The sequence below is a fragment of the Equus asinus genome, chromosome 15 (assembly GCF_041296235.1).
Source record: "Equus asinus isolate D_3611 breed Donkey chromosome 15, EquAss-T2T_v2, whole genome shotgun sequence".
NCBI lineage: Eukaryota > Metazoa > Chordata > Mammalia > Perissodactyla > Equidae > Equus > Equus asinus.
This window is the reverse complement of record NC_091804.1, coordinates 27,721,060-27,745,652: the sequence shown is the minus strand read 5'-3', so window position 1 is coordinate 27,745,652 and position 24,593 is coordinate 27,721,060. Positions and strand designations below refer to the sequence as shown.

Genomic DNA, 24,593 nt, shown 5'->3' with positions numbered 1-24,593 from the left:
TTCAAGATTTTCAGGTTCTGTAAACTGTTCTGTGAGGATCCACCTCTACTCATGCAAAAGAGCACATCCTATGTGGGAGGCAAGTTTTCCATCAGGGCCACTGATGTGTTGATGCTTGTTAAACAGGTCCACTCAATCTGCACAAAGCTCAAACGGACCGCAAGGGTCATACAAAACCTTTCCTATGGGACCCTTGTCTCTCTCTGGGCCTTATTTTCCCTATCTGTTAAATGGGGATACAAAATATGTTTGTGAGTCAGCTGTCAAACAGAACATTATCACTTACTGAAGGGCTGTCAGAGCCACATGCTTTTACCTACATCATCGCACTGAATTCTCCTAACTTCCATGGGGTAAGTTCTATTACATTTACATTTTATAGATGATCAAACCGTAGCTCAGAGACAGCGAACAATTCACCTAATGAAGACAACAGCAACTATTTAAAAAGCCCTTTCTTTCCAAGGGCTTTACTGACTTAATCCTCTCAACAACTCTGACCTAAGGCAAATAAACCCTGCAATGGGAACTTGGGGATTCAGCCAGGCTCCAAAAGCCCAGCCCCGTGCTGTTCAACAGAAATATAACGTAAACCATATACGTAATTTAAAAATTTCCTAATAGCCCCATTTAAAAAGTAAAACGACACAAGTGAAATTAATTTTAATAATATATTTTATTTGACCCAATATATGCAAAATATTATCATTCCAACATGTAACCAATATAAAAAATTACTGAGATATTTTACATTGTTTTTTTCATACTAAGTCCCACCCGTGTATTTTACATTGGAGCACATCTCAACTGCGAGGAGCCACATTTCAAGGGAGTAAGCACATGCGGCTAGTGGTCACCATATGGGGCAACGCATTTACAGTGTATTTACTAATTCTAAAGTTAAAAGCAGAGCCCACAGAGCCGTCTGTCTCTTGGTTTCAGAGGACACGCAAAAAAATAATAATGGCAAAGAGTTCTTGAGCATTTACTTTGTGCCACGGGAAGGGCAAGTTTTACTATGCGTGTGGAGGGCCTCACACACGTTCTGTTTCGTCCTTCTAGCAATAAGGTGGGCGCTGATGCCCTCCTCTTTTGACAGAGGGACAGAACTCCCCTAACTCTGGCCCGCCCCCAGTGCCCGACCGCCATCCAGCTGCCCCGCTCCCCCCACCAGCCGGGCTCCAGGCCCCGCGAGTCCTCGGCTCGACGTCATCTAATCAGGATCAAGTGAGGAGGCGCGCACGCAGGGGCAGGCGCAGGTCACCTGCAGCGAGACGCGATCGTAGCGGATAAAGACCCCTTTGAGGAACTCCTCCTTCGGCTTCGGCTCCAGCTCCCACTCCTCCCACTCCTCCTCCGACTCCTCCTTCTCGAACTGGTGCACGGACGCGCCACCATCCCGAGGCCACCACGTGCTTCCATTGGCCTGCCACTCCGCGGTCGCTCCCGCCTTCGGATGCGCCTCGCGAACGCTAGGGGGCGCCACTTCCGGGAGCCGGGGCTCGGCTTCCGGGCGTTCGCGCGCAGAGCTCAGCATGGAGGAGCGAACGGAGACTTCCGCTTCCGGCCTCCCCAGGCGCTAAGCTGGTGCCGGTAGCCCCGGCCCCCTCGCTCCCCCCGTGTCTGCCTCCCTCGGCGCGGCGCGGCCTTTGCGCTTTGGCAGGAGACGTCTGCCTCCTCACCCCGCCCCCGCGCAGACGCAGTCCTGAGCCCACAGCCGCGGAACAAAGAGTGACGTCCAGAGCCAGCGTCATGGCGGCGACCGAGCCGAGCTTGGCGGCCCCTGGGAGCCCCGCGCCGCTGCCGGAGAAAGAGGAAGGAGCCGGCCTGAGCTCAGGCCCGGAGCGTAACTCTGCGGGCTCCTCGTCGACCCCTGAGGCCACACCGCCTGCCCTCGAGCCCCCCAGCCCTAACGCCGCGGTCCCCGAAGCGATTCCTACGCCTCCCGTGGCGGCCCCCGCGGCCCTGGGCTCCGCGCCGCCTGCCGAAGCCGCTCCGCGCTCCCCCGCAGGCCCCGGCGGCTCCCGGCCCGGCCCGGAGACGTTCCGCCAGCGTTTCCGGCAGTTCCGCTACCAGGACGCGGCGGGCCCGCGGGAGGCATTCCGACAGCTGCGGGAGCTCTCCCGCCAGTGGCTGCGGCCCGACATTCGCACGAAGGAGCAGATCGTGGAGATGCTGGTGCAGGAGCAGCTGCTCGCCATCCTGCCCGAGGCGGCGCGGGCCCGGCGGCTTCGCCGCCGCACCGATGTGCGCATCACGGGCTGAGCGGCGGAGCTGCGGGCGACCCGGGCGCTCTCCGGTCTGGAGCCATGATCGGGCCCGGGGGCTTGAGCCGGGCTCACTACTCCGCGTCAATGAAAAACGAGTTTTGGCAGTTCCTGTAGTCTGGTGTGTCCCTTCCGTTCGTCCTTGGTTTATTTTCCCCGAGAAATCGACCTCCTTTCTGCCTGGTGGCGAAACCGAGTTGGGAGCCCGTGATAATAAAGCCTTTGTTTCCTATTCTCTTGGCCTTCGCTGGCTTTTGTGGGATCATTGCTTGTTGACTAGGCCTGGGTCTCCACCACATCTGGGAAGTTTTTCTCCTGCGCGCTTCCCAGGACCCCGCTTGGGGTTCTTTTTTTCAGTTGGAGTCTGTGTGATGAAGGTTCCAGCAACGTGGGTTACACATTCGTCCCTACCTCTCACTAGCTACAGAGGGAGCTTGTTTTCATACCTGAAAAGATAGATGATAGTGATGCGCCTTATAAGTGGTTGTGGTTTGTGGGATTGTGCAGGCAAATAGCTGGCTCTCTTGAGTACTTAACTGGTCACCTCTGTACCAATAGTGCCGCCAACTTGCTCCACGAGTGTGCCCTTTGGGCACAGGCTTCCCAAAAGGCCCAAGCTCTAGGTCTGTTTTAATGCAGGTCCTTGGAGAGAGAGGCTAGTTCTTGTTGGCGAGTTCTAGTTTAAGCTTCCAGACTCACCTGCCTTGCCAAATTTTAGGCCTCTAGAAGGGTTTAAGCAGCACACCTAGTGTGAACTAATGGATAATTTACATTGCTGGAGCTATTTAATGTCTGTCCAACTGATTTTATTAAGAAGCGTAATTGTTTAGAAAGGGAAGAAGGAATTTGGGGGAGGTAATAGGGAAGCTCTCCTGTGAAATCTTAAAACTGTTGAGTCTTCTGCTCATCCAGGAAGGAGCTAATTGGGGTCCACAGGCAGTTTGGATTGGTCTCAGGAGGGTCCTGATTGCAGTGGGTGCCATCTCTTAATATAAGGAAAGCCAGATCTGTCTTCCCTGCAGTGATTTCAACAATCAAAATCAAATAAGCCTGCAGGTCACACCACAAAGTAGCCAGTCTGGGCTAGAGGCTGGTGTGGGGCATTTTACTTTTGAATATTAAAGACACTTAAATGAATTCAAAAGTATTTTGCATACTTTCTTGGGATTTAGCATCTGGAGCTTGAATATGCCTCCCTGCAGAAGATAAATGTTTAGAATGTAAAAGCAGGCTTCCTTTAAAAGGTAATGTTTATAAAAAATTAAGTGATGCATATTAAAAATAGAACAGAGAACTTTGTAAATCAATAACATGACTGAAACATAGCAACAAAAATCTTTTATTTTCCCAAATACAGATACAGAAGTTTGCATGTTTTGCAAATATTGCTTCAAAGCAATATTTCTATATACAGCGCCTTCTGTTCTAATAGCGCGTAAACATAGATATGTATCCACAGTGCAATGTTGGCTCATCAAGGGTCCACCTTGCTTACACTCAATCGCTTAAAAAAACAAAATGATTAGTCAAACCAGAACTGTTTTTGTCAAGGCAATTTTTTATAGATGGATAGTTTTTCTCAAAAGAAAACTTAGGTAGTGTACATATTTCTAAATGGTAACAGTAATATTTGCAAATAACAGTTTCCAGTGCTCCAACTTGGGGTTAATGCAACCTGACCCAGGAATTGGGGATGGAGCCCCTCAACATGGCTTTAAATTAGGGAAGCACACTGAGGTTATGAGAACTTGGAGTCATCCCTGCTTCCCTAAGGACAAAAGTCACAATGAGTGAAATGGGATTATTTCCTTTACAAAACGTAATAAACCCAGTAATGGCCACTTGGCAAAATTAGGGTAATTCAGTTTCTGCTTCCATCTTTTAAAAAGACATAAGATTGACTTCCTTAACGTTACAGCTTCCCCAGATGTGATGTTCAAATGTTATTTTCAGAAAAGGAAAATTAGTAATCTAATACAACAGTCATGCCTCACAGCTGTGGCTACAAAAAATCATCCTGTTTCCTCCCTTTTCAGACAAGCATCACACAATTCTTATAATGTGGCTGTCTGTCAAAACATAGATGCCATGTACACTCCTTGAGCGTTTCTTCCCAAACCAGAAACAACAATATTGGCAATGGGAAACAGCCTCTTTGGAGAGGAATTGTGTCAGCTTTCTTTCAGATGTGATAGCCACGTATATTCCCTCTGATGGATAAGCTACAGCAAGTCAATTTGTCCTAAATTCATTTTATATCAAATGGTGAACAAATCACTAGACAGAACATTCCCTGAAACAGATCTTGATATAGAGGCCTTCAGACCAAAATGACCTGTGCCTTAAAGCTTAACCACTACAGACGTCGCTGGAGATTCTGTCACCGCTATTAATGGCTACTTCACGTTTACATAGTAAATATTTGCAGCATATAACATTACAGATTCATAAACCCATAATTAACTTGTGAGTGTTAATGGACAACTGTGCTTTGATTTTTGCCTTTCGTGATAAGAAAACTAAATGGTGAAACAGGTCACTCCTCAAAGCATGGAACATTTTCTTTAACTTTCTCTAGTAAGGAAAAACAAAACAATAGAGCAATTACACGTGGAAACGTAACCTGCAAGAGTAACAAATATTGTCTCAAAGGATACAAACTGTACCTGGACCGTAAGCAGCATAATCACCTTGATCTCACAAAATAATACAAACAGGAAATCTAAAGTGTTAAAGTATATTAAAACAATTCTGAAAATGCCGACTACTGAACATACACCCTTCAGGGAAGCAGAAAGCGGCACATGTAGAATCTGAAGTTTGTTTACAACAATATAAAATAAAGTAATTCCCCAAACCACATTTTTTGTAACAAATCTTTACAGTGGAAGAATTCAAAATTTTGGGAAACATTTTTTGGACATCAAACGGAACTGGGAAGCTGTCAATATTAAGAAGTGGGTAGAAAATGCTGTCCTTTGGGTTCCAGACCCTGCCTGCTTCAGTTTGGAATTCCTCCTAGGTTCTTACTAGAGTGAGATTCTAGTTCCTCCACAGGATGTATGGGCTCTGCTACGAAAGACACAACCCAGCCAACTCTGGGGTGAAAACATACAAAACTTGTCCCCGGTACCATGAAGTCATGCAAGAGATGTGGTGAGAAAAGTGAAGAGTCCTAAGGAGAAGGCAGGGCAGCCAAGGCCTCTGCTCCTTCCCAACCTCCACAGATTGGTGAAGTCACGACATTCCCACGGAGCTGGAAAAATGAAAATGATGCCTGTTGCCTAAATCCAAGCCAGGCAGAAACCAGAAGGCTTGGCGTGTGCCCCAACCTGACAGAAAAGTCAATTAAATAAGCTGCAAGTTGAATTTACAACTGTTTCCAACTAAACTTTTTTGGCTCTCATTCCATTTATCATCAGTGGCACGATTTCAAGTGAAGTTTGTGCAAAAAGACTCACTCTCCATTCAATGATGTGCACAGAAGAAGGGAATCTCAAGAGTCTATTTGCTACCTTCTTGGTAGGCTCCGAGATCAGAGTGCCCTGCCCTCCAGCAGCCAAAATGGCCTCTTTTCCAATGTCCATCACACCCCCTGCCCAGATCCCTGAAGTCAGTCGGTGTCACGTGCATTCGGCATGCTAGGTTTATTTATTTAAATACGCGAAGCTCCTCCTGCAGGTGCCCCAGGATTGTGCCCCCATTAGTTTTGGGTGCCCAGTTTCATGTTGAGCAGCAGAGTGCAATTTGCTGCACCTTGCCCAGGTCCATCAGCAGCTGCTTGATGCAATGCTTCAGCTGTGGAAGTCTGGCCAGCGGCTCTGGGGGCTCCAGTTCCCCCGTGTAGTCCAGCCAGCTCTCCAACACTGTAAGCAGAAGAGAGAGAAGACCCAGTGAGTTCCCAACACTTGATCTGCAAGAACATCAGCAAGGACTCCAGCACCTTAGCCATCTGAGCACTCATGGGGGGCGGGGAGAGGGCCATTTCAGGCAACACTGACTCATCGCCCTCCTTACAAGTAGTATTCCTAGGACAAAGCTCAGGTGCTTTAGAGCAGTGCAGTTCAACAGAACTTCCTGCAGTGATAGAAATGGTTTTTGTCTGTGTTTTCTAATACAGTAGCCACTAGCTGTGTGTAGCTACTGAGTACTTAAAATGTGGCTAGTGCAACTGAGGAACTGAATTTAAATTTTATTCAATTTTAATTAACTTAAATAGCCATACAGAGCTAATGACTACTGTATTAGTGCAGCTCTAGCATCAAGAAGGCTTTGCAGGACTCACCTTTCTCAGTGTTACTGCCCAATCTTTTTTTTTTGAGGAAGATTAGCCCTGAGCTAACTGCTGCCAATCCTCCTCTTTTCCTGAGGAAGACTGACCCTTAACTAACATCCATGCCCATCTTTCTCTACTTTATATGTGGGATGCCTACCACAGCATAGCTTTTGCCAAGCAGTGCCATGTCCACACCCGAGATCCGAACCAGCGAACCCCGGGCCGCCAAACTGGAACATGCACACTTAACCACTGTGCCACTGGGCCAGCCCCTGCCCAATCTTTATAAGGCTTTCCCATGTTGGAAATCAGAGAGCCTGGTGTTTTATCCTCCTGTTAAGAAAATGAGAATCTAAAGGGACTTGAAAAAGTCTACTTTTATCACCATAAATTCTGATTTGCTTCGTATTAATTCCTATCACTAGCACAGAATACTCTGATTTTATTTTCTCTCTTTAAGTATTTAATGTAAGATGTCCAGGTACTAACACACTTGATTATAATTGCTTCAATACTGAAAAAGCTGTCTTCCTCCTGAGAGCAGGGACTTCTCTATGGAAAGATGTTTGTTCTTTCCCAAGCCACTCCCTGAAGCTCTGGCATTTTGGAAGGGTCCATCTTGGAACCTTGCATCTTTGACAAGAGCCAGCCCCTCCACGGAGGCCCTGTGCTTACCTTGGCCTGCCTGTAAACTTTCTAGCCCATGCACCAACCTGTACAGAGCATCTTCTGGACCCTGGAGCCAGAGGAGCAGAAAGAGGAAGACCCACCCAGTTCCTGTTCCTCAAGCAACTTGAGGCCTCACACACAATCCTCTCCCCTCCTCAGACTCGGCCACCCACCTTTCTTCCTATCTTTCTAAATCTTTTGCTCCTGGCAAGTTACTTCTCAGGGAAGCCTTCCCCAACTCTACACTCTGAATCTAGTCCCTGTTTTACGGGTGCCATGCTATCGCATGCTCTCCTCCTTTGGAGCACTTACCATGGTTTGTAATTATATATAGTGGGATGATTTAATTAATATCTGTCTCTACCACAAGACCAAGCTCCATGAGGGCAGAGGTCGAGTCTGCCTTGCACTCAATTGTGCCTGGAACACAATAGACACTCAACAAAGGCAGTGAGAGAACATGGGAATGGCCTAGCAAAATGCCCCGCTGATGGCCTGGGCTCCACAGAGCTTACCTTCCCCCCTCTCTCAGATTTCTTACTCGTATTTGGAGGTTCCAAGGAGGAACCTTCCCTCTTCCATACCCCAACAAGTACAAGGACTTGAAAATAAGAAAAATAAGACCGCCTTCTCAGACCTGAACTTGAAAACCAAGAGTAAAGGATCAAAGTCATATAGGAGTGACTAGTGACCTCCCGAGCAATAAAAACTCCATAGTGACCAGTTTCAATACATTATTAAGTCTTAAAAACAAAACAAAAACTGGAAGGAGATAGAGGACTGCTCAGCAAAAAGGCACAAGTATAAATGGAGAAAAGACCCGAAGCCAATGCTGGACAAGTTCCAACTGAGACAAGTCAGCGAGTCCGTCCTTGACAAGATGATCCTACAATTGCTGAGAGGCCCCTCCTAAGGTCACCATAACTACCTCAGATCTGGTTCCAGGCTCACTAAGACATCCCTTGACATTGTGGTGACTGAGGAGGCTTGCAAAGGGAGAAAGGGCACCAGTGTGCAGACTAGAAGACAACAGTCTCTGAGCTTGGTTAAAAGGAATATTTGGAGCCCCTAAAGCAGAAGCCTCCTCTCTAGAGCTGCAGGGCTGAAGACCAGACCCAGAACTGTGGCAGCCAACAGCATCTCCTCTGGACCCTAGCATCTAGCAGGCCAGCCTTCTCTCTGCACCATCTGCGGTACCATCACCCCAAGTTTCTCTTTTAAAGAAGGTCAAGAGCTTCTCAGCAGTATAATGACTGCAAGCAAGGCAGAAGATTACAAAGGCAAAGTTCCATTTCAAATCCACTCTCCCAGACCCTCTGGATAGAGGCCAGTGATCACTAAGGTAACTTTTTTTCTTAAGATAATATTTCTATTGCTAAAAGATTCAATATTTTCATGGTCATTAAACATCTTTTGTCTTTTAGTTTTATGATACTGTTCATATAAGCTAAATAAATTATTTAATAATAGTTAATATTAAAACAATGACTTTTTTAAAGCATATATATTAGTCAATATAACAGCTTACTAGGCTTTTTAAAAAGGAATATTGTATCCAAATTCCTATAAAAGCTGAGCTTATCTTGATGGTAATTAGATGAACTGAAGAGAGTTCACTCCCTACCACAGTAGAAATAAAATGGGATTCTGATGAATCTTAATTAAATGCAATGCAACAGTCTATTTACCTGAATAAAATCTTTAAACTTTATAATTGATTTTCATGCTTCCTCGGTAACCTCCCTGGGCCTGGAGGATTAGAACACGAACAGAGTTTGTGGCCCCAAATCAGCGGGACACATACGAGGCCCTCTGGAAGGCCAGAGAAGGGAGCCCAAGTTTCTCATCCCCACCACACTGCCCACTCAGTGAGCTCAGGGCTGGAGCCCGAGCCAGAGGCGGGAGGGACAAATCAGTGAGTTAGAAGTAGGGAGACTCTGACTTCTGCCCTAAGGGCAGGTTCCTTTGCCAAAACAGAACAGTTCACCCTGTTTCCATGGTGCTAAGCCTCCTCTCAGGGACCCAGAGCCACTCCTACTGCCATTCTCTCAAAAATCTACAGTTTTCAGTCTGGCACTGATCCTCTTTCAGCTTTCCAACAGCAGGGTTTGCGCAGACAGTGGCATCAGTTACAATTCTAAGGAGCCCAAGAAAACCTTTCAGGAGTAAAAGAGAAACAGAAATGCCCTCATGATGGACCCTGAATTAGCCTCCCATTCGTAGCTCCCCAGGTTTGCTTCAGGAGCCGGACGTCCGCATGAGGGCCTGTAGGTCTCTCTTTCTCTCACTGTCCTCCAGCAGGGCAATCCCCTTTCCAGTGGAGCCAGTCCTCTTATCCACCCTGAGTCACCTGCTCTCCAGCGGAAAACATCACTCTCTTCAAGGCTCCGCTTCAGTCCCAGGAGTCCCAAAAGCCTTCATGTTACTGCCTCCCCTCACAACAGTTCTCCCCTGGTATGGCCTCAGCCATACACACGTCCTGACCACATCTCGTGACCCTAGCTTGCGTAACATATGGCATTTTTCTGAGTTATTTCATCTAAGTATGTTTTATATCCCCAATTACACTAATAATAGCCTGACTGTACTCAGAATCCTCAAACAGAACATTTATTTCTTAATCGGGCTCCATGTTAAGGATGAACACAAATAATTAGGAAATAAGTGAACAATCAAGAAAGAATTTTGTCTTCAAAAACCAAACTGCCAACTTCCTGGGGATCAAAAAAGACTGAACTTGATCATGTTCATCATCACAAGTTCAGTCCTCCAGGCCCATCTGTTACCACTAACATCTGGGAGAAATACCCAGGGGCTACACAAATGACTCAATCAAGTTCTTAAATCTCTACTGATAAAGAGAAAGCTTCATCTTAGATTTTACCAAAGGCTAAAATAAAAGTTCTTTTCAGATGAATCCTCAAACATCCTAAAAACTCAATTAAGTCAAAGTTTCAATTCCCCACAGAACTTGGTTAGTTAAGATTTTCTCAGATCATACGTTGCCTGCAGGCCGAGTCCAGCTGCTCTCCTGCACATTCTCCTTGCAGAAGGGACTGGGCAAGAGAGGCAGGACCCCTGGCATCATGCAGATTATAGAAGTGCCCGATAAAGACTAAAAGTAAGGCTTGCTCATCTTGAGGGGAGAAGGGAGGTGAGTGAGACTGAAAAGAAGAGGAGGCAAGACTACAGCTGTCCCTGGAGAGCCAGACTAGGGGTTCAGAAAGCAGCTGACTCGGGCGGGCTCACAGTGCCTCCCAATAGGCAGGGAGCCAAGGAAGGAGCCCTACCATCAAGCTCCTTCTCAATGGAGTCCATCCTATGCGTGACTTCATCCTGAAGGGATTCCACGTGGGTCAGCAGGTTAAACTGCCACTGGTGCTGGGTGCTCAGCAGCCCCTCTCCGCCTCTGTCCAGCAGCTTCCGAGCAGGGGCTTCCTCTGGTAGGACCTTTTTAGAGACATAGTCCCTCACCTGGGGATGCAACAGCATTTAAGTTACTGAGTGGAGACAGCTCCCAGCCCCTTCTCCAACCAGCCAGTGTTTGCAACTATCTGAAAAAACAGTTGCAGGTGGAATACTCCAAATCTCTATCTCCCTTTCCTCCTTCTCTCGGGCACTGAGCAGATGCATGCCTGCTGTACCCATTGTAACCACCTCAGGGCAGCACAGACCTCTGGCTCAGAGGGCCTCACAGCTGCCTCCCAGTGACTGGCCCAATGGCCGTAGGCCTGAAGTAGCCCTCAGAGAATGGCTTCCAGAGCCCTGAGATCAGAGTAGAGCAGGGCGAGTGCAGACAAGGTCATATGTGGGAGTCAGACAAACTAGTATGAAGTCCTAGCTCTGTGTCTTGCTGAATGTGTGCACCTGGATGAGTTACTTCACCTCTCTGAGCCTCTGTTCCCTCATGGGAAAGATGGAAGTAGTAAAACTTACTTTAAAGATACATAAGGACGAAATAGGATAAGGTCTACAAAACACAGTGCCCGCCATCAGGCTGAAAGAGATTTATGACTCTGGTTGCTTTGTTTAGGCCCAGTATTTCCTGATTTTTTTTATTACATGCCAGAGCCACTAGGAAATCTGCCTAGTCTGCAGGATCACAAGTCTTTTCTGGAGTTTGTGATCTCAATCTTTCATTCATTCATTTGAAATGAAATAAATCCTAGCTAATATTTATTTAGAGCTTACTATGTGCAAAGCCATGTGCTGAGAACTCTTCACAAATATGTTGCGCAATAACTGAGAAAGCACTGTCACTGGCCTCATTCTACAGGTGGGTGAGGAGACACGTCTGAGGAGGTGAAGTGACCCACTCAGAATAACACAGTGAGTGGGTGAGCCCAGACTTGAAACTGCATCTGTCTCTAAACACTGTGTCTTTATCAGCCTTGCCCAGCACTGTTTAGACATGGGCAAGGGCACAGACCGAATGAGGTACAATACAATGCCCACCCTTGAGAGGCTTATAATCTAGGACACTCCCTCTCGGCAACATGCAGCAACGTATTTAATGCTGGTGATACCAACCCGGAGGGTAAAGTCAGAAAGTAAGGACGACAAGGCTGGAGAAGCTCTCAAATCACACCAAGCCTCACTGACAACTGAGGACAGGGCAGAATGAGACCATGAACAGTTAAAGATGACAACACTGACAAGAGGATGACACAAGGGACTCCAGAAGAGAATGAATTGAATAACAAAAATTAAGAGTAGCTCTTAGGAAAACTGATGAAACCAGCAAACATTCTGACAAAACGGACTGTTCTTACGTCAGGGCTACAAAGTTAGAAGCCAAAGTAAAGCTATCATAGAACTGTATTGAAAACTTACACCCAACAAAACACTTGACTCATTCTCTGCTCATGCTAAGAATTAGCATCTAAGTGCAATTATAATGTAAATTGTGTTAAAGAAAAAATTCATTTTCCTAACTTAGTTTCATTTATTATCAAGTTCCAATCACCCTTTTCTCCTCGCTACTTCCCACCTCTCCAGTCCCACATCCACTGACTATGCCATTTTGTGGGCATTTCCCAGAACCAATGGTCTTCAGTTTAAGTGGGCTCTCCTGACTTTGCACCCATTTTAACAGATCAAAAAACATCTACGATAAGCAAATTTAAATATAATTTTACGATAAATACAATTTTATAATAAACATATTCCACAGAACATTAATCCTAGGAGAACTTACAAGCACTCGAACAGTGAATTAAGAACAAGTACAAGCGAGCCACATACCTTTGGGGAGCTAGGTTTGGGATCACCGTCCCCTCTGCTCCTGTCTTGGTCTAGAGGCCAGCCCAGACGTGGCGAGAGGGAATCGTCACCGTTCTCGCGGAGGGGGTTGACTGCTTCATCGAGGGCAGAGCCCCGGGTCTCCACCACCAGCTTCTGCTCCACAGCAGGGTAATAGGCGCGGGGCTTCTGGTAGCAGTGCTCGCTGGTGATATACGACTCCTCCACAGACCGGGGCAAGGGCAGGGACAGGGGCTTCTCCATCACCCCATTCAAAGTTCTATAGCTTGGGGCTTCCTCCTTGCTCTTGGCTTCAGTGACATGGATGTGTTTGGAATGAGATCTCCCCTCCCCTGAGTGCTGTTTCCAAGGCTGACACCACAGCTGCAGATCAGGATGCTCCCTGCTTCTGTTGGGAAGGCAAACATGGAAAGGGCTTTGTAGTAACTGGGACCACTGCAGGGGCTTCTCACTTTCCAAACACTCTCCCAATAGGGAGAAGAGCTCCCACCTGGGCTATCTGGCCACAAACCACCACTTGCCAAGCAAGAGGGAAAGTAAATCCACCGGCGTCTCTGAGGAGACCACTTGCAGGCAAGCTCTGGCTGTGCATACTAGCAGTGGGTGGGACTGGACTTGCAGTCTTTCCACTCCACCGCTGCTTAGCAGTGCAACTGGGACAAGTCACCCAGCCAGCCTCATGCCCATTTCCTCTCTGCAAAACTGGGCTGACCATGTGTCTGCCATCAACCACCGAGTTTGATAAAGATTAAGTGAACTAATTTGAAGGGAAATACTTTGTTGGCGGCAAAGTGCTCTTCAAATGTGACTTAGTAAAAATAACCTTAACTTATTAATAAACAATCACAACCATCCTGGCATGCAAGGGCACTCAATCATAAAAACACAATGATGACGGGGGCTGGGGGCAGGGGGCGATCAAAACTCATCTATGTATAGGCCATCAATAATAAAAGTTTAAAAAATTCTTCTAAAATCTATTCTCACCATTCAAAGAGAAATGTTTGTTACTCAAGAACAGGGATTCTGATCCTGTTCTGGACCACAGACTCCTCTGGGAATCTGCTGAAAGCTCTGCCTACATGTATGTGCACATAAAACTCTGTGTATGACTTTAGAATTTCCCAGAATCATCCACTGTTTGAGTTTTGACCCAATAGAGGGTCATTAACTTAACTTACTGGATCATAACCAATTGTAAAAAAGGAAAAATAGAATACAAAATATCAAGTGCACTATTCTGAGTAGGTGTTTTGTGAAATTTTAGTTTCAGTTTTATATGTGTAAGTGATATAAAATGTGTTTATTAGTGGGGGATATATATTATTTGAAGTTTAAAAACACTACTCTAGATAAACTTCACTTTTTATCTCTTCTTTACCACCTGGAACTTCCATTATAACCCTTGATTTTTTTTATTTTTTTTATTTTTTTGAAGATTAGCCCTGAGCTAACATCCACTGCCAATCCTCCTCTTTTTGCTGAGGAAGGCTGGCCCTGGGCTAACATCTGTGCCCATCTTCCTCTACTTTATCTGTGGGACACCTGCCCCAGAATGGCTTGACAAGCAGTGTGTAGGATTAAACCCCAGGCCACCAAAGCAGAGCGCACAAACTTAACTGCTATGCCACCAAGCCGGCCCCACCTTTATCATTAAATGAAAGGCAGGAAGAAAGGAAAGAGAGGGAGGGAGGAAGAAAAATTGTGGGCTTCTGGAGTAAGGTCCATGGGTTCCCAGCAGTTCCTAGCTGGGAGGGCAGTGCCCTCCAGGGGTTGTTTGGAAACAAGTGGGAGGAGCTACTCACATTTGGTTCACAGATGTGTAGAAATATGCAGGGGCCTTTCTAATTGTTACAATGATGAAGAGGACTACTGGCATTTAGTTCATAGAATCCAGGGATGCTAAACATCCTATAATGCTGAGGATAATCCCACACGAAGAAGAATTATCCCTTCATATAATTGTCAACAGTACCTTCCCAGCTCCCAGTTGAGAAATACTAAAACCAGATCAGCAGGAAAGCATAAGCTTAACTCAACCAGTAATTCTCAATGTGGGTACCCCCAACACTTTACTGAAGCCTTCTTGCAGAAATGGAATAGACCATAAATATGCAGGCATGAAATGATCTTAAAGAACCTAAAATTCTGCTCCTAGGGGGCTGCAATTATCCTTTCTCACCTCTCCCACTCCAGCAATCCACAATACCACTCCTACGCTGGAGAAGGAAACAATGAGCATCAAGGCAGCCTGGGTCCTGGGCCATCTCCAGCAGGGTATCACAGCCTATACCAGGAATCCAAGACCCCAGACACACCTCTGAAATCATAACTGCATCAGGGGAAATGGAGTCATTGTTAACTTTCAAGTCTACGATAGTCTGAAATCTGTTAACATGGAGCATATAAGCCATAGTATGGACCTCCTCTTGCATGAAAATCAGAAAAGTCTTTTTGTCCTCCCTCCTACAATTTTTGCCCTCCCAGCTGAGATCTGAAGTCCCGGCTACTACTCCAGACAAAGATGACCCTGGCCTTCCCTTGTAAGCCCTGTCAATCATGAAGAAAGTATGTATAAGACATGTATGCTACTTTTTAAATGACAATAGATGCTCTGAAGTTACTTACTCCCAGTTTTGTTTGCCTTTGAAAATAAATCCATCAGGCCACTTAAGAACAATATTTCTGCAAATGAAGATCCTAGAGCCTGTGACAGCAAGAGGCTACCCATGTGTACACAGACATACTGGGACCACCTCCCCCTATGCCAGGACCTTTTCTCCATATATAATGACTAACAAGATCTCCCTATACCTTCTGAACTGCTAGAAGTCAGATTTAATTCCATTACAAAGTCACTGCTATCAAGACAAAGGATCTAAAACAGGGATTCAGAAGGTACAAGTTTCCAGAATACTGGATAGGGCCAGGAGCACTGGCATTTCAGGAAGAAGAAAGAGAACACCATCTGATCGAATCCTCAAACGAGAAAAAACAGAAAAGTTTACAGTCAGGAGCATCACCTGAGGTTTCCCAGGCGTTCCCACGGACCATCTTCTACCTACTTAAGTCAACTTCTGGCATCTCGTTAAGAAACTCATTCAGTATATAGGGGGTAAAGCTTTCTGATTTTATAAAATGTGAGCGAATGGCTTATCTCTGACATCCTACCCAAGGCTGGCACTTGATTCAGTTAACCTCAACAGAGTCTGCGGCAATGTCAGCTGATGCCCCCAGCAACTATCCTCCCTTTCTCTTATACCCACCTGCACCCTCACACCTGAGCCTGAGCGGGCACATGGCTAGCCTCCCCTCAACTTAGGTGTATCCACGAAACTGCTTGCTCTTCCCTTTTTCTCTATTCTCCCACCTGGGAGCTGGCACAGAGTTGAGGTACAGGTGAGACTGCTTTGACCATGCAGATGAGGGTAACCCCAACGGAATTCCAGAGCAATGAGACAGAAGGAACCCAAGCCCCTAAGTCCACAGACGGAATCCTGGAGAAAGGCCACCTACATGGCTTGGACCCCTGCCTACCCCCGGACCACTGTTTATGTGAGAAATAAAATTCCATTTTGTTTTAGCCTTTATCTTTTGAGTCTTTGTTATAGCAGCTTAGCTTTTACTCAAATTAAAAGGTACTCTTGCGGAATATGCCCTGCTCAACCACTCCTCATCATGCCAGTACTTGAAGACAGGCCTTTGTGCACCAGAAGGCAAGAGAAAGCAGACCCCAATTCTGCCTTCCCAGGACTCTGACACTCTACCCTGCCTGATGCCAAGAGGCTTCCAGGACTAATCAACACAAAGAAAACCATGTCAGGGAGTGGCCTGTCACGTCTAACTCACTTCTGGCACTGGTTTGTCATTACCGATGACTTAACTAAAATGGCATCCTATGGGCAGGCTCATGGGAGAACTTAAGGAGAGATTTTTACAGAAGAGAAGCTGTCCTTGCCATAGACTGTGCTAATACCAAAAGAAAATTCATGGAACCACTGAGAAGAGGCAGTTAGAAAGGTTACAATAAGTACTTGATAGGAGCCAGGACTGGATTTCAAGACCTGGCTCTACCCCTAGAAACCATGGGAGAGTAGCTGCCCCACTCAAGGCCCCAACTGCCCTCTTTGGTAAAGTGGGGATAGGTTATAAAAGCCAACAGACCCCAATAACAGCCAAAGTCTTTCTCAGCTTACATGAACTTAGGTCATCTGACACATAGAATGCAATCACAGAAGGAAATTCATGCTCAATGTCACTCCTCAAACTTCTGCCCATTAAAAGCCCACAGTCCAGCTCCAAAAGGCCTAAAATTTTTCTGCATGAGAGCACATCATCAAGAGACATACTTATTAAGGAACCACTATGCTGGAGAGCAGGCCTGCCAACAATATCTCTTCCAGTAGCTTTCAATTTTACTTTGTTTACCAATCAGGAATGTTTAGGATGAATGGATAAACAAAACATGGTATTACATACAAAAAAATATTATTCAGCCTTAAAAAGGAAGAAATGCTAACACATGTTACAATACAGATGAACCTTGAGGACAGTATGTTAAGTGAAATAAGTCAGTCACAGAAAGACAAATATTGTAGGATCCCATTAATATGGGGTACTTAGAGTAGTCAAATTCATAGAGAAAAAGCAAAATGGTGGTTGCCAGGGGCTAAGGGGAGAGGAAACAGAGAGGAGTTGTTTAATGGGTACAGAGTTTCAGTTTTGCAAGATGAAAAGAGTTCTAGAGATTAGGCACATAGCAAGGTCAATGTACTTAACACTACTGAACTGCACACTCAAAAATGGTTAAGCTAGGGGCCAGCCTAGTGGTGTAGTGATTAATTCACATGCTCCACTTTGGCAGCCCAGGGTTCACAGGTTCAGGTCCCAGTCATGGACCTACACACCGCTCACCAAGCCATGCTGTGGTGGAGTCCCACATACAAAATAGAGGAAGACTGGCACAGATGTTGGCTCAGGACAAATCTTGTTCACCAAAAAACCCCAAAAGGTTGAGATAGTAAATTTTATATTATGGATATTTTACCACAATTTAAAAAAGAAAAACCCCCTCAGAACTTTACACCATAACAAAAAACAAACTAAACTATAAATACATATACCACATCTTGATTATGGTGGTGGCTGCAAGGGTGTATACATTTGTCAAAACTCAATGGACACTTAAAATGGGTGAACTTAATTATATGTAAATTATACCTGAATACAGTTGATTTTTTTTAAAAAGAATGTTTATCATGTAACTGAGAATTTTTAGCAAAGGTCTCAAGCTCATCTGTCTTATCATTGATTTTGTGGCTTTCTAATTTCTCAAATTTATTCTGCTCTCACACCATGCCAAATCAGACTCATCCCCAAAGCTGCAGGTGCCACACTTACTGCAAGATGCTCATCTTGAGCTGTAGGCCATGCAGAACCTCGATCACTCTCTGCACATCGCCAAGAAGCTGGTGGGTGGCTACAATCTTCTTGGCATTCTGGTGGGAGTAGTTCTCTTCTAAAAATGCCAGACCATGCATATGTCCCCTGCTCAACCACTCCTTGTCATACCAGTACTTGAAGCCAGGCCTCTGACCTAAAGCAGTGACAATGAGAGAGTTAATACTTGGCCTGAAGGAAACCCAGACTATTTCATCATCACACAGTTATCACACAAACTATTGGAAGGATGGATTGGTATGTTCAGTGTGTTCATTTATTCATCCAATATACATTTACTTGGCACCTACTATATACTAGGCTCTTTATTAGGTGCTAGCAATAAGGTAGTGAGTAAGGCTTGTAAATTGCCTGATTTCCTGGAATGGCCAGAGGTGGTATGGGAACCTAGATACCTCTTTCAAAGTAAATCACATCATTCCTTCTCCTACTCAAATCTTTCAATGACTTCCTATTGCATACCTAAGAAAACCCAAAGCCCTAACTCCGGTCTAATAAGGCCTGCAGAACCTGGCTCCTTCCTGCCCTTCTTGCCCCAGCCTTACAGCGGCCTCCTTTCAGCTTCTGGTACACATCCAGCTCTTTCTGGTCTTAGGATCTCTGCTTTAACACTCTCTCTGTCTGGAGCACTACTCCCAAGGCCTCTGCAGGACTGGACATTTACCACCTCCTCAGAGAAGCCTTTTGTTATCTCCCAAGGTAAGAGAACCTCTCCAGGGGCTCCCAGTTGTTCCTTATCTAGTTGCTTTTTCCCCTCAACGCATTCATCCCTATCTAACATGTTACTTGAGTGACTTTGACAACTGTGTCTAGCCCCAACTCCAGTAAGAGCCAGAAGAACAGGAACCATCTTGTTCATGGTTGTATCCCCAGAATCTGGCAAAAGGCATCTTGAATGGATTTATCAAATGGAAAGAAGCCCCAAGTCCCCCTCCAACTGTCACCTATCACCTAACTAAATAGATGGTCAGGCCCCCTCCCTTCTCTAGACTTCCGTTTCCCATCTGTTGCAGTGACAGATGAACTGGATGGCTTCAGTGGTCTTAGTCATTACAGGGATCTTAGGAAGGAGTGAAAACACAACCACATGAGACTTGGCAGTGTTTCCTGCTCCAAAAGCCCAGGAAACAGCTTTCAATCAGACTGCTGTTCACCTCTCCATATTTGTAACAACCCTGAAATAACTCACATAATCCCTATCAAGGTCCCTGGACTCTTTCTGGCTTTACTAAGACACATGGTGGGGATACACTTCAATTCTATTAAAAACATTTTTAAGCAACCTTTAATGAATAAAGCTGTTAAGTTAAATTTCTGGCCCAAGACACTGCAGAGTCAAACACAGTCTATAAATATGACAGACACTGAGAACTCAATTCAAGGAGAAGCCTATTTACTGTCTTGGCAGAGTTGTAAAAGTTCAGAAAGTGCACAGGAATTATCAAGATGCTGTGTATGATTGTAAAAACAGAAAAGTAAAAGGAAAGAGTGAGACAGTAAAGTAGCAGAAAGAGATTTTAAACGCTGCCCTAAGGAGCCCTCAGGATTATGCGTGGCATCTCAAAGGCAGCTGCTGCAGGAGTGGCCAGAGCAGCACCAACTTGTTTTACAAGACAAAGGTCAAACACACTGGTTCTCATCTGTCTGGCACTAGCTGGCCAAGTGATCTTAGCCCAGACATGTCCCTTCTGGGCCTGTATTTGCTCACCTGTCAAATGTCAGGGCTGAATAAACTGGTCTCTGAGAGCCTGCCCCTCGATAATATTCTATGACTCACAGACTAATCTTCTGACCATATTCTTTCCTTAGGATAAAGGGACAAACAGAAGCAGATTCCTCTCCATTTATGGACTAATCTAGCACAAGGAGACACAGTGTCACAACAGAGGTCATCAGGCCCCGAGGGGATCTACCTGCAGGAAAATGAACTGTGGTTGTCAGCCTCTCCCTACACAACCAACAAAATCAAGAGATTTGGCCCCACAAGCCAGTTCTAATTCCAATTTGCCTTATGAGATTAGGAAAGTCATTCTTATCCCTGGGGATCAATTTCTCCCTCATAAGCAAAAACGGGAATAGGAGCTCCTACCAGGCCCACCTCATAAAACTAAAACGAATAACAGAAGCAAAGGCTCTCAAGCATTGTCTCTCTGTAAGGGGATCACGGGACTGGAGCCAAGGGGAGAGACCTTACAGGTAGTGAAGGGAGATGTCACCATTCCTTTGACAGCAAGACAAGAACCACAGATTTATAATCCACCCCTGAGACTTCTGGAAAGCGGCACCCAAGAGCCATAGGCCAGCCCCGTGGCCATGGAAGAATGAAACTAACTGATACTGCCAAGGAATTAATTCACTGTTCTGGGTGGCAGACAAGCTCTTCACAACCACATTTTCCCCTTCCCCTCAAGGGCATATCTCTTTCCAGGCAGCAATGATGCAACGGAGGAAAGGCAGGTTTCTAACCCTCCAACAGCCCCAAAAAGCCAAGGATGGAGCCCATATCCTAGTGAACTCTCAAGAAAAGAAAAAGGTGCTCACTCTGGCAGCACATATTCTAGAACTGGAATGATACAGAGAAGCTTATCATGGTCCCTATGCATGGAGGACACACAAATTTGTAATGCATTCCACAGTTTTTATAGCTTCAGTCGTACAAGAAGAAAAAGTTCTAGAAGTCTGCTGTACAACACTGTGCTTACAGTTTATAAACAATACAGTACTGTACACTTAAAAAAATTTGTTAAGAGGGTAGATCTCATGATAGATGATTCTTACCACAATAAAAAAAATTCTAGCTCAAGGCCAGGCCTTCCACTAGGTGAACCTCTTCACACATGCTCTCCTATTGCTAAGCTCAGGACAGCTGGCCACCACACGAGTGAGCAACAAAGGCAAGGAGGAGTCAGAGTCTAGCCGATGCTGAAGAAATGAGTCTCAAGACCACAGACACTTAGGCTGTTTCACAGCCAGCTGTGCTAAGGAAAAAGCTACATACTGTTAATATCCCTGACTCCAGAAATCTCTACCTGGAGGATCTTGGCAAACATAACAGGTGTATTTCTCAGGCACATTTTCTTCCAGTAATCCCATGCAGACCCCATGCTGCCAGCACTGGCACTCTTCACACTGTTAGAATTAAAGAAGCAATAAAAATTAAACTCAGACGGTATCTTCCATTCAAAAATAAGACCCACCTGTTGGGGAAGGGGACAGTGGAGGGTGTACAGGGAGAGGGGAGGGAGAGCACTCCCCGCTGACTTACACAGGAGCTGAGCTGCAAGCACTCACCTAGAACTGCACTGGCCACTACGGCAACCACTAGCCACCTGTGGCTCTTTACATTTAAGCGAACAAATTAAGTTAAAAACTCAGTTCCTTCATCCCACTAGCCACATCTTAAGTGCTCAACAGCCACATGAGTCTAGTGGCTACTATACTGGACGGCACAGACTAAGAACACTTAGATCTATTAAACAGTGCTGATCTCAGAAAAATCACTCCCATTTCTAGAGGCTTTCATTTTTCTGATCACTTTATGAGAGAGGAAAGTTCTTAGAGGAAGGTTAACTTGGAATGACAAAAACCTGAGTGTGAATTCTGGCTCAGACATTCATTAGCTGTGTGACCTTGCATAGGTCACTTCTCCACCCTGGGCTTCAGTTTCCCCATCTGCAAAATAGGATACTATTCCTACCGACCATATGGGGCTGTTTGTGAGGAATCAATGGGCCACGTATAAAAGCTCCTATTGCAGAGCCCAGCACACAGCTTTTATGCATTAAGAGCCTATTACTACCACTACTACTAATACTACTACTACTAGGCAAGCTCATTCACTTTGATGCCTCCCAAAGTAACCATGTGCTAGCACTTTGCATTTATTCTCTCTAAACCTTACCAAAGGTCACACAGCTGAAGAGAGGCAAAGGTGGATCTGAACATAAGCCTGGCTAATTGCACAGCTAGTTATTTTGTTTGTTTGTTTTGGGTTTTTGTGTGTGTGTGTGTGTGAGGAAGATTAGCCCTGAGCTAACATCTGCTGCCAATCCTCCTCTACTTTATATGTGGAACGCCTGCCACAACATGGCTTGCCAAGCAGTGCCATGTCCGCACCTGGGATCCGAATCGGCGAACCCCAGGCCACCGAAGCAGAACGTGCACACTTAACCACTGCGCCACCGGGCCGGCCCCAAAGCTAGTTCTTTTAACCCCTAGTCTCCACTCCCTTCCCTGGGGAAGGGAGAAGGGGGAAGGGGGAAAGAAATGGAAGAGGAGGGACAGGAGGCAGAGAAGGAAAGAAAAAAGCAGAAAGTGAGGGCAGCATTGGCCAAGTGGTGGATGGCGTGAGGATAGGAAGCCTGAGGGCTAAGGGTCCAAAGGAGAGAATGGAGAGGAAAAGCATATGCCAAAGGAGACACTAGGAGACTTCAAGCAATTCCAAAATAGGGCCCTAAACCTTTAACCACTCAACCAAATGGAGAGCTCTAGAAGGTGGGCAGTAAGCTTCCCAACATAATCTTGAGGGTGGGCCACCAGCCTGGCCACAAGGGACTAAAAGTCCAAAGCTCAGACAGTCCTGAGCTACCTGGAGGCAGACAGGCCCCAGCATCAAGACGGCTTTCATGAGCAGATATAAACCCTCTAAGAAGCTAATCATGTCAGAATCAACAGCCGCAGAGCTGGAAGAGAGACTTCAGATAACATCTGATTCAGATTCTTCAACTTCCAATGAGGGAACTAAGGCTCAGAAGGAAAGTAAAAGGCACACAACAACAAAGGCAGTTTGTAGCAGAAAACAGACTAATAATTAAGAATGAAAGTCTCTCTCACCAATGACTTTGTAAGTGTCTTGAGAACTAGGATTCATCAAAATTGAATCAAACACAGCTACGTTGAAAATTTCAAAGTAACTTTTTTCATGTGGGTCTGGCTAACATACATTATTCGTTTTTTAAAAGTTTAAATTTAGAAATGAATAAGAAAAGAAAAAGAAAAATGAACAAGAATAACAGAAAAAATATCTAAGAATAAATCTAAGACTAAGAATAAAGTATCTAAGATAAAATATCTAAGAATATCTAAGAATAAAACACACAAGATCACCATGAAGAAAATTTTACAACACTATTTGAAGGGTACAAAGACTTCAGTCAATGGTAAGGTGCACCTTATTCCTGGATAGCAAGAGTCACTCTCATAAGGATGTCATTTCTCCTTGGGTTAACTTATAAAAATAATGTAGTGCCAATAAAATAATAAACAGATAGCTTTGGAACTAGATAGAAGCTGATTCTAAAATTAATATCCAAGAAATTTGTAAAAAAGAACAAAAGGGGGTACTACCCCTATGAGATATTTTTAAAATATTTTAAAGGTACAATAATTAAAATAGAACTGTACAAGCCAATATTTAGACAGATGGATCAATGGAAAAAGAATCCAGAAAGAGATCCAAATACATACAGAAATAGAGTAAATAAGGTGGCATTTCAATAGATGGGGCACAGTGTTGGGACAACTGGGTAGCCACAGCCCTCACCTTATAGCAGGATAAATTCCAGGTGGATCAAATATTTATAAGGTTTTTAAAAAATAAATGGAACCTCAAAAGTACCAGAAGAAACCATGAGAAAATTCTTTTATAAACTTTTATCAAATTCCAATGAGGAAACAGGTGTTATTCAAATCTCAGAAGCAATTACAGAAAAGTTTGATACACTTGACCTCATAAAAACAAATCTGTAAGACAAGTCAAAAGACAGATGACAAAGTGGGTATAAACATATGTAACTGTTCTCACAGCTGATAACAAAAAGGTATCCACAAAAAGCCTTGTTGGGGCCCAGAGCAGGCCACCTCAAAATATCCACAATGGAATATTGATTATTTTGAATTAAAATTACTTGAAAAGCAGTCGAAGCAAAAACACAAAAGGCATTTTTGACCCTCTTCTCTGTTCCCCTTGAAGGCAAGAAATCCATCTGCCCAGTGAGAGGCGCTCTCCCTTATCACCTGCATCCTTATCACCAGAGCTGGGAATTCAGGGCTGAGAAGCCTGCAGAAACAAACCTTGCTAATTTACTACCTCAAGCCTAAACTCTGCTTAAATTCCTCACTAATTACGTACCTCAAACCTAAGTGTCTTTGTCCTGTCATTCCTCACAAATTTATTGTTTCTTTGTGTAAAATATACATATATTGCCTACTCTGATCATTCTCCAAGCATCATTTTCTATGATCTCTAATACATACATATTAAACTGGGTTTTCCTCCTGTTAATCTGGGCTTGTGTCATTTTTATTATTAGTCCAGCCATAAGCATACAAGAAGGGTAGGGGCCAGCCCAGTGGTGTAGTGGTTAAGTTCACACACTCCACTTCAGCAGCCCAGGGTTTACTAGTTTGGATCTTGGGCGTAGACCTGCACACTGCTCATCAAGCCATGCTGTGGCAGCATCCCACATAGAAGAACTAGAAGGACCTACAACTAGCATATACAACTATGTACTGGGCTTCGGGGAGGGAAAAAAAAGAAGAGTAGTAGAAGAGGGGAACCTCCTCCTCCATGACAGCCTACATAAATGAGTAGGAAAACGACCAACCATCCAACAGAAATACAGATAAAGGTCATGAACAGACAGGTCAAAGGAAAAGGA

The 24,593-nt window shown here is 45.0% G+C and overlaps 2 protein-coding genes and 1 non-coding gene across 5 annotated transcripts in view; 2 read left to right on the top strand and 1 right to left on the bottom strand.

The window, feature by feature from the left end:
• The first annotated feature begins 1,423 nt into the window (after positions 1–1,423).
• Positions 1,424–2,501, top strand: SCAND1 (SCAN domain containing 1). The gene is made up of 2 exons (XM_014850791.3): positions 1,424–1,593; positions 1,698–2,501. The coding sequence occupies exons 1-2, from the start codon at positions 1,457–1,459 to the stop codon at positions 2,263–2,265; spliced, it is 705 nt and encodes a 234-aa protein (XP_014706277.1). The 5' UTR covers positions 1,424–1,456; the 3' UTR covers positions 2,266–2,501.
• A 1,088-nt stretch (positions 2,502–3,589) lies between these two features.
• Positions 3,590–24,593, bottom strand: part of PHF20 (PHD finger protein 20) — a 143,943-nt gene continuing 122,939 nt past the window's right edge. For 2 of the 3 annotated variants that reach the window (XM_044747851.2, XM_044747852.2), the window contains 5 exons: positions 20,964–21,063; positions 17,875–18,070; positions 12,457–12,862; positions 10,503–10,686; positions 3,590–6,133 (listed from right to left, as the gene is read on the bottom strand). In XM_044747851.2, the coding sequence (XP_044603786.1) occupies positions 5,991–6,133; positions 10,503–10,686; positions 12,457–12,862; positions 17,875–18,070; positions 20,964–21,063 (1,029 nt within the window). In that variant the 3' untranslated portion in view covers positions 3,590–5,990. The remainder of the gene's footprint in view (positions 6,134–10,502; positions 10,687–12,456; positions 12,863–17,874; positions 18,071–20,963; positions 21,064–24,593) is intronic. The other variant, XM_070485837.1, reaches the window with a different exon arrangement.
• LOC123277475 (U6 spliceosomal RNA) lies at positions 20,468–20,574 on the top strand. Its single transcript, XR_006514426.1, has one exon. It is a non-coding gene; the product is annotated as a U6 spliceosomal RNA (small nuclear RNA).

What these genes read in the sequence shown, in the direction of transcription:
- SCAND1 (XM_014850791.3), top strand. Translation starts at nt 1,457, where the DNA reads ATGCGCCTCGCGAACGCTAGGGGGCGCCACTTCCGGGAGCCGGGGCTC. An exon ending in CAGGCGCTAAGCTGGTGCCG is followed by an intron (nt 1,594 to 1,697) that starts GTAGCCCCGGCC and finishes GCCCCCGCGCAG; the next exon opens with ACGCAGTCCTGAGCCCACAG.